The sequence below is a fragment of the Heteronotia binoei genome, chromosome 21 (genome assembly GCF_032191835.1).
Source record: "Heteronotia binoei isolate CCM8104 ecotype False Entrance Well chromosome 21, APGP_CSIRO_Hbin_v1, whole genome shotgun sequence".
In the NCBI taxonomy this organism is placed as follows: Eukaryota; Metazoa; Chordata; class Lepidosauria; order Squamata; family Gekkonidae; genus Heteronotia; species Heteronotia binoei.
In genome coordinates, this window is record NC_083243.1 from 16,578,536 (window position 1) to 16,596,582 (window position 18,047).

Sequence of the window (18,047 nt, forward strand, 5' to 3'; positions counted from 1 at the left end):
AGAGAGGCACCTGAGGTCGCAATGGACACTGCCTTATTAGCTTAAAATGAGCTTCTAGAGCAGAGGCGTCGAACGTATTTGTTATGAGGGCCGGATCTGATATATATGAGACCTTGCTGGGCTGGGCTGGGCTGGGCCATGTGTGTACCTATTTAAGATAGGGTTGCCAAGTCCAATTCAAGAAATATCTGGGGACTTTGGGGGTGGAGCCAGGAGACTTTGGGGTGGGGCTGGAGCAAAGTTGTGACAACCATGATTGAACTCCAAAGGGAGTTTTGGCCATCACATTTAAAGGGACCGCACACCTTTTAAGTGCCTAACCCCCACCAGAAATAATGAAGGATAGGGGCACCTTCTTTTGGGGTTCGTAGAATTGGACCCAATGGTCCAATCCTTTTTGAAACTTGGAGGGTCTTTTGAGGAGAGGCATTGGATGCTATGCTGCAGATGTGGTGCCTCTACCTCAAAAAACAGCCCCCCCCCCGAGCCCCAGATACCCACGGATCAATTCTCCATCATTCCCTATGGGAATCGGTCTCCACAGGGAATAATGGAGTGCCCAGCAGACATGTCCTCCCCCCCCCCCCGCTTTCTGATGACCCTGAAGCGGGGGGAGGGCCTCCAAACCAGGGGATCCCCTGCCCTCACCTGGGGATTGGCAACCCTATAGCAAAGATATAAACTTTTTAAAGGACACAGACAAACGACTAGAGAGTTTTTTAAAACTTGAAATAAAACATGCTTTAAACATTGGCACTGGTTGGTCTTAAAGGTGCTTTCTTTGTATTTCTCCCCTGTGATCCAGGGAACTGGGCAAAGGAAGCTCTGGCTCTTTCCCTTCCTCCCCAGGGGACCAGGAAGGGGTGGAGCCTCAGCCAATTGAGAAAATAAGAGGCTTTGCTCTGTAGCTCCTGTGTGATTAAGCAAGCCTTGCAAAGCAAGCTGAGATGCAGAAGGAAATAAGAGAGAGGGAGAAGGAAGCCAGTTGCTCGGGGGGGGGGGGGCGCTGATAGGAGCCCTCTGGGGGCCGGGCCACAAGTTTGACACCCCTGGTCAAGAGCAGGATTGTTGAACTCATGTTATGAAGGCTCAGGGCCGGTCCCACCCACTAGGCAAACTAGGCATTTGCCTAGGGCAGGGGTGGCCAATGGAGGGGGAGCAGCCTCAGCCAATAGAAGAGAGCCTTGCCTCAGTAGCTCTGCTGTGCGATTGAGAGAGCCTGGCAAAGAAAGCTATATCTCTCCTCCCTTCCTCTCTAAGCCTCAGCCATTGGTGGAAACAGAGGTTTTGCTCTGTAGCTCCTGTGTGATTGAGCAAGCCTTGCAAAGCAAGCTGTGATACGGAAGGAAGTGAGAGAGAGGGAGAAGGAAACAAATAGTTGCTTGGGGGCCTGATAAGTCAGTTTTTAAAATCCCCATTTCTTCCCGACTGAGAACCTGAAGCAGCTTTTCACATTATTTCCTTCATTTAATTCTCTAAACAGCCTTGTGAGGGTCAGTTAGGCTGAGAGATTGGGATGGGAGGGCCCCCAGATCACCCGGTGGGGGGGGGGTGCTTCCACAGCTGAGCCAGGGATTTGAAACCCAGTCATCTCAGGTCCTGTTCCAACACTCTTCACCGCTATTGTCACACTGGCATCCAGTTTGTTGCAGGGCTGTGCATGGCCCCTGCAGTTTGCATTTGAACAGTACATAGAGTTGCCAATCCCCAGGTGGGACCAAATAAATCCAAACCACTCTGTGAAAAATATATCTACAAAATGTGATTCATACAAGGAAAAAAGTGTCATTCAGCAACCTCATCATTTTATGCACAAACATATATATATATGCACAAACATATATATATATCAGTCCAAATCATAAATAAATCCAAGACATGAATCCAAAATGGGCTCCAATGGACAGCTAGCAGTGTAAAGCCCATTTTGGACCGCCATGTCCTTCCTCCAGGGAGCATCTTGCAGAACTTGCGGTATATGTGTAGAGAATTTCACAATGTTCTGAAAAGTATATCTATTAAAAATTACAAAAATACAATCCCCAGATTGGGGCAGGGGATCCCCCTGTTTGGAGGCCTTTCCCCCCGCTTCAAGGTTATCAGAAAGCGTGGGGGGGGGGATGTTTGCTGGGTACTCCATTGTTCCCTATGAAGACCAATTCCCATAGGGTATAACGGAAAATTGATCTGGGGCTGGGAGGGCCCCCCATTTCTTGAGGTAGAGGCACCAAATTTTCAGCATAGCATCTGGTGCTGCTCTTCAAAACACACACACCCAGTTTCAAAAAGATTGGACCAGAGGGTCCAATTCTGTGAGCCCCAAAAGAAGGCACCCCTATCCATTGTTTCTAAGTGGAGGGAAGGCAGTCCCTTTAAATGTGATGCCCAAAACTCCCTTCAGAGTTCAATCACGCTTGTCACACCCTTGCTCCTGGCCCCACCCCCAAAGTCCCCAGATATTTCTTGAGTCCGACCTGACAATCCTAGCTGTGATAAATTCAGACGTGCCCAAGACAACATCCACGGGCACCCTCCAACACCTTGACTGGAGCCCAAGGGTTTTTTTAGAAAGTGGGCAGGGCCAGGTGGGACTTTTGCCCAGCGGAGTTTCTGATTGCCTCTGTAGACTAAAAGGCATCCTGCTAAAATGCAACCAAAGTTACATATCCTGCCTTACTAGGTAGCTAGCTGAGGGTTGACTCAGCCTTCCATCCTTCTGAGGTCAGTAAAATTAGTATCAAGCTTGCTGGGGGGTGGAGTGTAGACGACTGGGGAAGGCAACGGCAAACCACCCCGTAAAAAGTCCGCCATGAAAACCTCGTGATGCGACGTCACCCTGGTGCTTGCACAGGGGACTACTTTTACCTTTACTAGGACAAGAAAAACATGGTTATTCAGCGACACAAGCTATGTATAAATATAAAGTTTATTCAGTATATAGTGTTTAGAAAAATAACTTCACATTTCAGAATACAAACAAACAAAAAAACACTTAATTTTTTTCCCCCCAGGCACAAACCTCTATTATTACAGTACGACATCGATAACATATTTTCCAATCTCTTTGGTTGGGGAGCCTCTCGCGAGCTACGCGATTCCTTAGCAGTGCAGCAAACGTCTCCGCCTTTAACCTCCATGTTCTGTGTCGATTTCCTCCTTTTATCATAAGGCACAATCAAAAAAGTATCTATTTCCAGCTAGAAGCTTGCATTCCAGGCACACCAGGCGACGCAGGACAGAAGGAGGGGGGCGCTCCCCAACATAAATACCAAAGACGTTTCAATAAAAGAAACTCCCGTGCTTTTTTCCCCAAGCTAAAAAATGCGATGTTAAGGGGTTTTTTTTAAAAAAAAAAAGTTTGCAAAATGTACATGTACATTTTGGGATAGGACAACGAACAGATACAGGACGCTTTATTTCATAGGTCTGAGCATACCTTCTGTGGTTACCCTTGAGCACGGGGGGTTTTTTGTAGCAGGAACTCCTTTGCATATTAGGCCGCACCCCCCTAACAAGAGAGGAAGAGATGCTACCCTCCCACCTCCAGCAGACTCTGGATCCAGGATGAAAGTGGGTCGATCCAGGATACAGGTATGAAAAGGGGATGATGTGATATTCGGCATTTTCCATTTCAAGACTCCACCCACCCCTGAAACAGTACTGGTAACTGGTAAATAATTTAAGTTAGGTTCACCTTGACGGCTTCAGTTTCAGCTGGGCAACAAGCTGCAGTTTGAAAACAGGCTTGCAAAATACCCAATAAGTAAACATAGAAGCAAGCCAATGATAAAATACATCTTATATTGTCACAAGTCCTTCAGTTGATTGTCAGAATGCCCCTTTATTTATCTGTATTTTTTTAAAAAAACAACAACAAATTGGGCAAAAACACCACCACCACACAATAAATTATACGGGTATACGAAATTTAAGAACTAGTACTTTCTAACATCTATAATGCATTCAGAGATGGCATCCGTGGAGAACACATCTTCTGCGGTTATAAGAAATCCTCTTGGATACAAAATCGGACAGACGCACAAATCAAAAAGGTTCCTTAAAACGAAGGGGGCTTTATAGGGCAACTTCCAGATTATGCAATCTTCAACCTGCCTAGATTTGCAGTATTGCTCATTTTCCTACAGTGTTTGAGTTTTTAAACTAGTGTGCTTCAGTAACTGAATCTAGCGTGCAACAGTAATTGCTTTCCCAGTCCCTCCATATGTAGTTTTAGTAACTTGAAGGCTGCAAAACCGCTCTGCTGAGGTGCCAGTATTTATGCAGAGCTTTCTGCAAGGAGATTCTGTCTCGTTTTGGAATGCCGGGAAAATCTGCACACCACATATTGGGATGGCAGTCTGAGCGTGGCTCAAAGAAGCTGGTTTAAATCTACCTGCTCCAGGTGCCAAAATTTACTGTAATGTGCATTAGGAAAATCTAAGCCTTTTGGTGGATCAAAATCAGTAACTCCTATGACAGTTTGGAACAGCGGAGTAAGGAAGTTCAAACAGTCCTGAAGCAATTCCCAATTGCAGGGAGAAATACATTTTAAAATTGTTACAATGGGTTTGTTCTGCTCTCTTCTGCCCTGTTTTGCCACAACTCTTCTAGAGCAATTGCCCAACATGTAAACATTCCTACCCCAGTCTGTCATTTCTTGGAACAATAAATTAACCGTGGTTTCAAAGCCAATTTAGACCACAACTATAAAATGTTAGAAAAGCTGTCATTTCGTTTGGGGGAAAGGATGCTTCAGAAACTTAATACGCGGCATCTATCATTCCATCATGTGCTCCAGCGTGCTTGTGAAGGCACCAACGTTCCCTCTAAGCTGCAGAATCTTGTGAGCAAGAATTCTACTTTGTGAACTACTGGCATTATAGCTGTGAGCTACTGGCACGAAAGGTGTGAGCTACTGCACAAATCAGTGTGCTCTGGGGTCATCCTTCCTGAGCTAAGACAAAAATGTGTGAGCTGGAGGCTAAAAATTCGCGAGCTAGCTCACACTAACTCAGCTTAGGGGGGAAACACTGGAAGGCACCCCATGTTTTTGGAAAACTTCTGCATGGAAAATATACCAGTTTCTAATAGGATTTCAGAAACCACTCTTGCCCTGTCCTTGCAGCTATTACAGGGTCGCCAATCTCCAGGTGGGGTCTGGAGATCTCTTGGAAATTACAACCGACCTCTGAATGACAGACATCGATTCTCCTGGGGGAAATAGCTGCTTTGGAGGGTGGACTCTACAGCAATATACCTTGCTGAGGTCCTTCCTGTCCCCAAACCCCACCCTCTCCAGACTCCACCCCCAAAATCGCCACCTATTCCCCCCACCTGGAGTTGGCAACCCTATCCATGCATTTTCAAATGAGGGTTGGATTCACACAGCCAGGCCATGAGGGGGAAAGTTATGACAACGTGACTTTCTGCTCCATTCACACAATGACAACGCTGTTATTGGGCGGGGGGGGGGGGTCACGTGCCCAGTTACTAGTCCCTAAAACATCTTGTAGGGAACATAACGGAGCTCCGTGGCGCAAAGTGGTAAAGCTGCAGTACTCTCTGCTCACAACCTGAGTTCAATCCCGGCAGAAGCAGGGTTCAGGTAGCTGGCTCCAGGTGGACTCAGCCTTCCATCCTTTTGAGGTCGGTAAAAAGAGGAACCAGCTTGCTGGGGAGAAAGTGGAGATGACTGGGGAAGGCAATGGCAAACCACCCCGTAAAAAAGGGGAGGGACGGTGGCTCAGTGGTAGAGCATCTGCTTGGTAAGCAGAAGGTCCCAGGTCCAATCCCTGGCATCTCCCAAAAGGGTCCAGGCAAGTAGGCGTGAAAATCCTCAGCTTGAGACCCTGGAGAGCCGCTGCCAGTCTGAGAAGACAATGCTGACTTTGATGGACCAAGGGTCTGATTCAGTAAAAGGCAGCTTCACATGTTCATATGTTCAAAGTCTGCTGTGAAAACGTCATGATGCGACGTCACTCCAGAGTCAGAAAAGACTGGTGCTTGCACAGGGGACTACCTTTACCTTTTTTACCTTTAGGAAACACAACACTGATCTGTGACATGCAACATGGCCGTAGGAATTTTGGTAAAATGATTCACAAGAGGATGATGTCACACAAAAGTCCACGGTGCCACACCCCGCCAGGGGATTGCAAAAGGCATTCCAGTCAGAAGATAACTTTTCACAAGTCACCCAGAACTGTTAGCCCTTCCCTCCCCGACAGAGACACCTTTGCATAAGAAAAGACTGTCCTCAAAAACAGCAATTTGGAACTGGGATTCTAATCGATCTGGAAGACACAAATAGATGGCGGTTTAATGCCCACACACAAACAAAAATGCCACTCAGTTCGTCCTCCAGATCAGCCATTTTCTGGAGTCTGGAGATTAGTGGTCATTAACAGGAGACCTCCAGGGCCTACCTGGAGGATGGCAACAGTATGCCCGACAGATTGCATAGAAAGCACCGCTTTTCTCTGAGTGCACAGTATGCTTTTGAACGGCGCAGCTCACAAATCTTATCTTAAACTTCCACGGCCTGCCCAGATTGACAAGGGAATTCTGAGCAGGCCGGACCAGACTCCGACTTCTAACCATCCTCTTTCCCAAACACTTCCCATCTCTTCCAAAGGTGCTTGAGATAACTTCCCTCTCGCCTCAGTCTTTTCCTCCCTTTCCTGTGCTCACAGCAAAACAAAATGGCGGCGCGAAGGCCAATGAGTTACGGTTGCCAACGACTATGGTTGAGAAATTCCTGGAGATTTGGGGGAGGCCCAGCCTCAGGGTATAGCCATAGAGTCCAACCTCCAAAACAGTCATTTTTCTCCAGGGAGGTAGCTGGACATCTTTTGCTATTACAGTCAATCTCCAGACAAACCAAGTTCTTCTGGAGAAAATGGCTGCTTCAGAGGGTGGACTCTAGGGCCTTGTACCCTGCTGAGGTCCCCAAACCCTGGCCTCTCCTGGATCCACCCCCAAAGTCTCCATATATTTCCTAAGTTAGAGCTGGTATAATGCCAAAGAATTCACCTTCCAAGGCAGCCATTCTCTGCAAGGGAACTGATCTCTTTGCTGGAAGCCATTTTTAACTCCAGGAGATTACCAGACTGACAATGATCTTGAGACCCCATCGGAACTCCAGATCTACAGCCCCGCTTGGAGGTTGACAACCAAGGATGGAATCTAGCAGGAGCGCCTTTGCATATTAGGCCACACCCTCCTGAAGTAGCCAATCCTCCAAGAGCTTACAAAAAAAGAGCCTTGTTGACAACCCTACAACAGGAGCTGGGGGTGTTTGGCATATATGCCTTTTGGGTATATTTCAGTCTATTGTCCCAGTCTGGCAGAGGGCAATTGGTTCTACAATCCATTCGCAACAACTCTTTTGAAAGAGATTTGCAGAACAGGGACCCCTCTCAGGTGCCCACACTTAAAGCCTTTCTGCCACCAATGCTTGAGTGGAATTCTCCCCACCCTGCCAAAGAGCTGAACTCCGATTTGCCTGCTGCCTGTTCCACCCAGGGAAATAAAAATGCCCCAATCTATTAACTTCACCAAGCTTGGGAGGAACAACATGAGGGTGTTTAGTGTAGGGACTGTGGGACAGTTTCCCCACAAGGCACTGGGAAGTCTCTCTTACGCACACACAATTGATGCCACATGCGTATTCTATCGTGGACAGGTGGTGGCAGAGGAATCCTAGGCCCCTTTAAAGAAAAACATACCAGAACATCACATGTGAAAAGTATTCCATCGGAGGAACCAACACAAAGCTCTCTTTGATCTCCTTCAAGCTTAAAAATGTCACTTTGGTTGTTAAATATAGGCAACGGGTGAACTCCAAGCTGCCTGCAAAGGAATGAAATAGTGGACAGCAATAAAACTCTAGGGTTGTCCACACAAAATGGCTGCCAGAGCTTACCTTCAGTCACATAGCGCAGATCTTTGTGCACAAATATCTGCACTGTGTGACTGAAGGTAAGCTCTGGCAGCCATTTTGTGGCTGGCTCCACTTCTTCCGGCAGCCATTTTGTTGTTGTGCCCACTATGCTGTTGTCAAAATTTCAAATGTACTCACAGGCTCAAAACTGTTGGGGATCTCTGCACTATTCTATGTACAAGCCATGATTTGGGGAGAGGTGACTCCTGACAATCAAAGGCCGATTTCCTACTAAACAGGGTTTATTCTTCCCCATAACCTGATAGCTGAGAAACAAAAGCAGAGTACATTCTTATGTTCTACAAGTTTTACTGTCAAGATTACTTGCCTTCAGAAGAACCTTACCCTGTCTTTCTGTGAGACTCCTATTTCAAGTATTTCTCCCGACTTCAAACCCAGGCTGGACTGTGATTGACCAAACAATCCAGTTGCATCCCAAGTGGAGACACAAAAATGGTGATGTATCCGAAGTGAAGCCTAATTGGCTGGGGAAAGGCTAGAGCAATGACTCATGCAGAGACACAGCAGACATCCTCCCTGTGGTAAAGTAACTTTGGAGGTAATGGAATCCTTTAACTTATCCAGTTTGCAGTTCTCTTATAGCATTGTTAGTGTGCTCCATTTATATATGTTGGGAATGGTGTGGAGTTGTTTTGTTACCCGAGAAGGTTGGACCAGAACCAATGGGTGGAAATTATATCAAAGGAATTTTTGGCTAAACATTAGGAAGAACTTCCTGACAGAGCAGTCCCTCTGAACAAGATCCTTAGAGAGCCAGTTTGGTGTAGTGGTTAAGTGTGCGGACTCTTACCTGGGAGAACCGGGTCTGATTTGAACCAACCACTCCTCCACTTGCAGCTGCTGGAATGGCCTTGGGTCAGCCATAGCTATCGCAGGAGTTGTCCTTGAAAGAGCAGCTGCTGTGAGAGCTCTCTCAGCCCCACCCACCTCACAGGGCATCTGTTGTGGGGGAGGAAGATAAACGAGATAATGAGCCACTTTGAGACTCTGAGTGGAGGGCGGAATATAAATCCAATGTCGTCGTCTTCTCAATGGAACAGGTGTCGAAATCCCTTGCCATGTTATTGTCTTCTTGTTCTACCACTGTTCTGTTCTGAGACACCTGCTATGCTGCTGGGAAAATTAAAGTATTTGGGCCCTCTAACAGTGTCCGTCTCTCAAGGTCATCACTATCTGTTAGGAGTGTTTTCCCAACAAATATTATAATGTGAGAATGTCTGCCTTGTAACCATTTAGCGTTTCGAACTTATCTCGTGCCAGAAAGTTAGGTGTGCACGCAACGGCTAACTGCTTCAATATATATTCGCTCACCTTAATCTTGTCACTGGCTTTGCCAGTGGTACTACTATCCTGTCTTACAATAAACACTGATCCTGATGAAATGGAGAGTTATTACTGAAGATAGTCATAGACCTGACAACAGGCTTCCTTGTGAGGTGGTGAACTCCTCCTCTGGCAGTTTTCAAGCAGAGGCTAGAGGGCCATCCGACAGCAATGCTGATTCTGTGAACTTAGGTGTGAGGAGGGCGGGAAGGGTTGCATCAGTGCTCAGTTCTCATGGCCCTTTCTTACATGCCCAGGGAACTGCTGATTGCCACTTTGGGATCAGGAACCAGTTTTTTTCAGGGCAGTAGGCCAGGGATTTGTCATCTTCTGGGCATGGAGCAGGAGTCAATGGGGTGGGGTGAGGAGGCCTTTGTGAGTTTCCTGCATTGTGCAGGGGCGTTGGACTAGATGACCCAGGAGATCCCTTCCGATTCTATGAATTGGAGGAGAAGGAGGAGGAGGAGGAAGAGAAAGAAGACTGTAAATTTATATCCTGCCCTTCTCTCTAAATCAGAGTGGCTTACAATCTCCTTTATCATCCCCCACAACAGACACCCTGTGAGATAGGTGGGGCTGAGAGAGCTCTCCCAGAAACTGCCCTTTCAAGGACATCTCTTGTGAGAGCTATGACTGACCCAAGGCCATTCCAGCAGGTGCAAATGGAGGAGTGGGGAATCCAGCCCAGTTTTCCCAGATAAAAGTCTGCACACTTCACCACTACACCAAACTGGCTCTCCTCCTTCTGTCAACGCATTGCAGATCAACTCACTTCATAACATCCACAAGTGGTGAGAGGGCGCATTTCATTTTTAGTTATCTATTACAGATTTTCAGGCGTCTAATTTCTACACTGTTGTACTAATGCGAGAAGCCCAGTGTTTTCTTACCAGAGGTGCTACATGGGTTTCAGCAGGTCTACTCAAATATAAGGTAAGAAGGAACCTGCCCTTAAGTTTTGATACATTCAAAACTGAATATTTTATTAGTTAGGTGTGCTTCTTGCAGTGAGGCTATAAGGCCACTAGGAAGAAAGGCACCTGGGTTTTTTTTGTTTTGTTTCAAACAAACCAATATCTGTAAGATGAAAACGAAGCACAAAACCAAAAGGGAAAGTGAAAAGGTTTCCTACAGGGACTACCAGAGCTTTTTTTGTAGCAGGAACTCCTTTGCATATTAGGCCACACCCCATCCATGGAGCCAATCCTCCAAGAGCTTACAGTAGGCCCTGTACTTAGAGCCCTGTAAGGAATTCTAGCAGGACCTCCTTTGCATATTAGGCCATACACCCCTGATGCAGCCAGTCCTCCTGGAGCTTCCAGTAGGCCCTGTACTGAGAGCCCTGTAAGGAATTCTAGCAGGACCTCCTTTGCATATTAGGCCACACCTCCCTGATGTAGCCAGTCCTCCTGGAGCTTCCAGTAGGCCCTGTACTGAGAGCCCTGTAAGGAATTCTAGCAGGACCTCCTTTGCATATTAGGCCACACCCCCTGATGCAGCTAATCCTCCTGGAGCTTCCAGTAGGCCCTGTACTGAGAGCCCTGTAAGGAATTCTAGCAGGACCTCCTTGCATATTAGGCCACACCCCCTGATGTAGCCAATCCTCCTGGAGCTTCCAGTAGGCCCTGTACTTACAGCCCTGTAAGGAATTCTAGCAGGACCTCCTTTGCATATTAGGCCACACCTCCCTGATGTAGCAAGTCCTCCTGGAGCTTCCAGTAGGCCCTGTACTGAGAGCCCTGTAAGGAATTCTAGCAGGACTTCCTTTGCATATTAGGCCACACCCCCTGATGTAGCCAATCCTCCTGGAGCTTCCAGTAGGCCCTGTACTTAGAGCCCTGTAAGGAATTCTAGCAGGACCTCCTTTGCATATTAGGCCACACCTCCCTGATGTAGCCAGTCCTCCTGGAGCTTCCAGTAGGCCCTGTACTGAGAGCCCTGTAAGGAATTCTAGCAGGACCTCCTTTGCATATTAGGCCACACCCCCTGATGTAGCCAATCCTCCTGGAGCTTCCAGTAGGCCCTGTACTTAGAGCCCTGTAAGAAATTCTAGCAGGACCTCCTTTGCATATTAGGCCACACAACCCTGATGTAGCCAATCCTCCTGGAGCTTACAGTAGGCCCTGTACTAAGAGCCCTGTAAGGAATTCTAGCAGGACCTACTTTGCATATTAGGCCACACAACCCTGATGTAGCCAATCCTCCTGGAGCTTACAGTAGGCCCTGTAAGAAGAGCCCTGTAAGCTCTTGGAGGATTGGCTACATCAGGGGTGTGTGGCCTAATATGCAAAGGAGGTCCTGCTAGAATTCCTAACAGGGCTCTTAGTCCAGGGCCTACTGTAAGCTCCAGGACTGGCTACACCAGGGGTGTGTGGCTTAATATGCAAAGGAGTACCTGCTAAAAAAAAAAGCCCTGGGGGCTACAAATTGCATCATTTGATATGTCAGCTTCAACATCATAAACTTTTGATTCACATGATTAAAAATAAATCAGTCAAGGAACCTCTAAATCACCTCCCACCCCAAAGTTTAAAAAAGTCAGAAATAATGTCCAGAGATATTTAAAATAAATTAAGGCATCTGAAGAACTGAACCACCCAACATGTCTAAAAACAATCAGGAGTATCAGTAAATATAAATAGAAGGCATCATGCTAATAAAAACGGGAAATTCCCTTTAAAGCAGTTGAATAGAATCGGTGACGTACATAGGAGAGCAAAGGATTCTGGGATGTGTCATTTCCAATTATCAAATAGGTTTTTTACCCCTCTGGCTACACTGATTCAGAAAAACAAAACATCCCTAGAAAGAGAAATGCATCTTTTCAAAGCAAGGTTTTGGGGCATGACAAGGATTTTCCTTGGGAAAAGCCAAGACAGAAACAGATGAACCAACCAGCAAAAAGGATTCCTTGCAATTGTGCTTATTTCTATACCTCCACGTAACAGTAGCTCATGAGTATGGTTGCCATCTCCAGGTTGGGGATGACCTAGAGATTTTGTGTGGTGGGGGGGAGGTTGACAGAGCCTGAAGAGAGCGAGGTTTGAGGAGGGATTTCAAGCAGGGTATAGTACCAAAGTGTCCACCTTCCAAAGTGACCATTTTCTCCAGGGGAACTGATCTCTGGTCACCTGATGGAACCCCAGGAGATCTCCAGCCACCATCTGGAGGCTAGCAACCAGACTCATGAGGTATCTAAAAAATATTCACACACATGGGCCTGTGTTCACCACTCTGCTCTGCTCAGAGCAAAATGGAGGGGACACAATCCATTTTCAATGCCCGCAGTCTAGAAGTGAACCTTCATCAAACCAGGAACTTGTCTCAGGCTTTTCAAACAAAGACATTTCTGACTATTACATGTGGTGGAGTGGTATTAGACTCAAACCAGGGAGGGCCTAGAACCAAACCCTCACCCTTCCACATAGCTCAGTGAGTGACCTTGGCCCAGTCACGCCCTCTCAGCCTAGCGTACCTGACAGGAGTGTTTCATAGGGTTGCCAGCTCTGGGGGGTGGGGCCTTGGGAGGGTGGGGTTTGGGAAGGGGAGGGGCTTCAGTGTGGTATAATGCCATCGAGCCCGCCTTCCAAGGTAGCCATTTTCTCCAGGGGAATTGACCTCTGTCGCCTGGAGACCAGACGGGTTGCTGGAAGATCTCAGGCCACTGCCTGGAGACTAGAAACCCTAAGTGTTTGTGAGGGGAAAAAAATAAGGAAGGGAAGAACCATGTTCATTGCCCTGAACTCCCTGGAGGAGGGCAGGATAAAAATGTAGATAGATATAAGATATATAACATACATATATTTGGAGGGTATCACCTCTGAAAAATACACTAACATACTGTGCATCTGATGAAACTATCTGGATTATATCTGTAAACCAAACCATCCCATGCCGGATTGAGGGATTTCTTCCCTCCTAAACAAGTTGAAGAGTACTATTACTTGAAGGCTATATTGCATGCACAACAATGACCAGCAACCTCATTTGGCTAATGGAGATCTCCACTTATTTCAAAATGTGGATACTTAAATAGTGTGCTTTTTTCCTGGGTTGTCCCATATACATATTTTTGACTAGATGAGGGAATCACACTCTGTGCTTCTAGGGCCCTCGCGACGAGGAGGTCTACTGAAATGTAAATAAGAAAGGAAGGGAGGGGAAAAAAACCCCAAACCACACACATTTACAAGTCTTGCATATCTTCATCTAGCTGTACCGTCTGGAGTTTGGCAAGCTCCTTCTTGTCCGTTTCCAGTTCTTCGCAGATCGCATCCACCATATTGCTCATAACATATTTGGTTTTCGAATCCAACATCATTAAGCTGCTGCCTGGTTTGCTGTCCGCCTCGGGTAGGAAGCTGTCCTTTATGTGGGGCACCGACTGCAGGAGGAGCCGTTGCTCTCTGCCAAAGCCGGGGTGTACTTGCACCGACAGGTGTCCGGGGTGGTTGCTAGGGGCGGGGCTGACCCCTTCCAGACCCGGCTGCGTCGTGGAAATGGACATCAGGTCATGACTGGCGACGAGGGAGCAGTTCTGAAGCGTCGCATAGTTGGCACTGCTGACGGAAACGACGGTTGCCCCACTTGTCACGGGGGACGGCAGGGGTGGGCTCCCGGGCACCCCGGAGCCGAGCTCTTCGGCGTTTAAGAGAGCGGGTGGTGCTAGGGAAAAACTGGGCGAGAGGGTGACATTGACTAACGAGGAGGCTCCGGAAGAGAGGCCCCCACTGGGCAGGTTGTCCGAAGGCAAGTTTTCGTGCAGTTGGGTATTCTGGCCGAGGGGCATGACTTGGGAAAACACAAGGCCGGTTTGGAGACCTTCTTGTTTGACTGGTCCGATCGCCTGGTTTGAGTTGGGGACGGTGTACACCACGGCGCTGGGAGGGAGAGAGCTGAAAAACACTTTCCCTTGTTGTGCGGCTGTGGAGTCGCTGGTGAACGTGCCCCCGTCTGATGAACTCTGGCTTATTGAAATGTTGCCTGCAGTGAAAGACAGAGGGGGTGGGAGGGAAAGAGTTTGAGCTGTGCAGTGGCCAAACGACACCAAGAGAAGACTCCCTGCGAAAGACAATCATGATGAGAAAAGGCGAATGTGGCAGGAAAAAGAGGAAGATCCAGGCCTCATTTTGGGCAGGAGCTGGGCTCCTGAACCTTAACATCTTTGTCTTACACCTTTCCCCCCTCAGAAACCTGCTTCTGGGCTCCATTGTTCAAACCCCCTGTGAGAATTTTGCTGAACTCCAAGATCAGACAAGCTTTCTAATATTTCCCCCCCACACCACAAAAAAATGGCAAAATAACCAAAACATATCAAGCAGACAGATGGAAATCTTCATCATGCCACTGTGGCCACAGGGCTTTTTTGTAGCAGGAGCTCCTTTGCATACTAGGCCACAGGAGTGGAATTCTAGCAGGAGCTCCTTTGCATATTAGGCCACACACCCCTGATGTAGTCAATCCTCCAAGAGCTTACAAAAAAAGAGCCTTGTAAGCTCTTGGAGGATTGGCTACATCAGGGGTGTGTGGCCTAATATGCAAAGGAGCTCCTGCTAGAATTCCACCCCTGCTAGGCCACACATCCCTGATAATAGCCAATCCTCCAAGAACTTAACAGGGCTCTTCTTATAGGGCTCTTCCTTGTAAGCTCAAGGAAGAAAGGCTACATCGGGGCTGTGTGGCCTAATATGCAAAGGAGTTCCTGCTACAAAAAAAGCCCTCGGAGAAAGAAATTTAAAAAGTATAATGAGAATAAGGTTTTTTGATGACAATTCTAATTCAAGGAGCATTTTAAGGTAAATGCTGAGCTGGCAGAATTTAGCACACCTTCCAGTGAGGTCAGGAGTGTGTGGCATATGCAAATGAGTTATGCAAATGAGGTTCGGCACTTTTTTCCCTACAAAATGACCCCTGGGAAGACCCAACAGGAGATGGATGGACTCCGTCAAGGAAGCTGCGGCCCTCAGCTTGCAAGACCTGAGCAAGGTTGTGAACGATACGACATTCTTGGAGGATTGCTGTAAGCCAGAAGCAGGTTGATGGCACGTAACGCACACACTAGTCTCCAAGGTTTTTTTGGTAGAAAAAGCCCAGCAGGAACTCATTTGCATCTTAGGCCACACCCCCATGATGTCACCACTGTTTCACATAGGGCTCAAAAAAGCTCTGCAGGAATTCATTTGCAAACTGGGCCACACCCCTACCACCAAGCCAGCCGGAACGGCATTCCGGCTCAAAAAAAAAAAAAAAAGCCCATGGTTTTCTTTTATTGAGTTTATTACAGCAAACGACATTCAACCCCACAAACCGAAATTTCTTGATCTTCTTGACTTATGTATTTTTTTCTTTCTCTTTCCTCTTACTTTTTTCTGTACCTTCTTTTTTCTTTTAGCTGTGCTAGACATGATCCACACCTAACAGTAATTTTGGAATAATCTGTATATGCTATATTTAGTTAGTTAAACACTCATACCAATGCCTTAGCATTATTTTCTTCTTTTATAGTAATATATGTTTTCTCTTGATTGGCTGTATTTTGATACAGAAACGATTGCCATAATTTTAATTCTACATAAATCCTGACCTCTCTCAATGGAAAATATATATTTTATCATTAGTCCGCGTGTTTTGATACATCTATATAGTTTTATGTCCTCCTATGATATTTTATTATATGTAATATTTGTGCTTGTATTAGCTTGTTTCCATAAGATTTTAGATGCATATTCATATTTATTTGTATATTTCAAAATTAAAAATATTTTAAAAAATCAAGTTGGAAATTACATTTGGTGCACAGTGCTGCCACTTGGCTATTATTGGGAGCTAGAAACAGCACAAAAGCCCCGTGGCGCAGAGTGGGAAAGCTGCAGTACTGCAGTCCTAAGCTCTGCTCACGACCTGAGTTCGATCCTGGCAGAAGCTGGTTTCAGGTAGCTGGCTCGAGGTTGACGCAGCCTTCCATCCTTCCAAGGTCGGTCAAATGAGTCCCCAGCTTGCTGGGAGGAAAGTGTAGATGACTGGGGAAGACAATGGCAAACCACCCTGTAAAAAGTCTGCCGTGAAAACGTTGCAGAAGCAACGTCACCCCAGAGTCGAAAACGACTGGTGCTTGCACAGGGGACTACCTTCACCTTTTAGAAACAGCACACTCATTACTTCCCATCCTGCATTTCACCAGCCGCCCATCAGGTACCAGGCTCAATTTAAGATTTTAGCTATAACACACAAAGCCATTTGTGGCAATGGGCAAAATCGACAACTGCCCACACACATATGCCTTCTCCTAGGGGCTTCCATTCTTGCGTCTTTCTGCAAACTATGCAAGCATAAGAACATGTGAGAAGCCATCAGGCTGATGTCCCATCCAGTCCAACTTGGGGTTCTCCATGGGGGAGCACATACATCCTGGGCTGTGGATGCTGTACTGGCTGCCAGTGGTATACTGGATTTGCTACAAGGTGCTGGCTATTACCTTTAAAGCCCTATATGGCCAAGGACCTGCCTACCTTACGGACCGTCTCTCCCCACATGTCCCCCAGAGGATACACAGATCAGGAACACAAAACTTACTATTGATCCCCGGGCTGAGGGAGGCAAGACTGAAAATAACTCAAGACAGAGCCTTCTCGATCGCTATGCCTCATTGGCGGGACCAGCTGCCTGAGACGGTCAAAGCCTTGCAGAACCTTGCCCAGTTCCCCAAGGTCTGCAAGACAATGCTATTCCAGCTGGCTTTTAACTAAAATGATGACCACCGCTGTCACGACTCAGAGGGGTCTTACCAAATTTTTGCCACCACTCTGGGTTAAGGGTTCCCCTTGAGAAGGCCTAGAGTACCCTCCCAAGCCTTTCAGGCCTCCCTTAGCTAGGCCAAATAATGGGCGAGAGGAACAGGCAGAGTAAACAACAACAGAAAGGTTTATTCCAGTGCAATATAAATTAACAAGGTGCATGAAACAGTAAAAGGGTGAAGGGAAAATAAATGCCCTAACGTGTCTATCTTACAGTCCCTACTCTTACCAGCACTTACCCCCTTGGGTAAGGGCCTTTCCCTTGCTTCCAGCTCTCCAGGCTACAGCCTGCTTCCAGCTAAGCCTTCCAGGGAAAGAACCCCCACTTCCTGGGCTTGGCCTTTATATTCTCTTCCCAGGCCCCACCCCTCTCTGTGCCTGTTTCCCTCCAAAACCCTCACTACCCAATCAGAGGGGATCCTGGGAGATGTAGGCTTTTCCCAGTAACTCCTAAGCAGGCTTCCCTGGGGCCTGCAGGCCTCACTAGGCCCAGGATCATGACAACCGCCAAGATATCAGATCCAAATGGACGTTTAAGATCTTTAAACTATATGGCAATTAGCACCAAATTGTTTTAAATTGTTTTAATCTAATGTTTAACTTAAATGTTTTTATTGTTCTTCTATTATGTATTGTGAGCCACCCTGAGCCTGCTTCAGCGGGGAGGGCAGGATATAAATCAAATAAACTAAACTAAACTCTCTGTGTTACACAGTGGCTGAAACCTAGGTGCCATCAAGAGGTCTACCAGCAGGGTCAGAAGCCCTCCCACTGTTGTCACTCAAGCACCAAGACAACAGAGCATAGCGGCCCCAGACATAAGAACATCAGAGAAGCCATGATGGATCAGGCCAATGGCCCATCTAGGCCAACACTATGTCACACAGTGGCTGAAACTCAGGTGCCACAGAAGGTCCACCAGTGGGGCCAGAACTCCAGAGGCCTTCCCACCGTTGCCCCTCCCAAGC

The 18,047-nt window shown here is 47.0% G+C and overlaps 1 protein-coding gene across 1 annotated transcript in view; it reads right to left on the reverse strand.

Annotated features, from left to right (window-relative positions):
* Window positions 1-13,446: 13,446 nt before the first annotated feature.
* LOC132589008 (homeobox protein SIX4-like) overlaps window positions 13,447-18,047 on the reverse strand; it is a 52,985-nt gene continuing 48,384 nt past the window's right edge. The window contains 1 exon segment of the mRNA XM_060261521.1: window positions 13,447-14,269. Within this exon segment, the coding sequence (XP_060117504.1) occupies window positions 13,473-14,269 (797 nt within the window). The 3' untranslated portion in view covers window positions 13,447-13,472.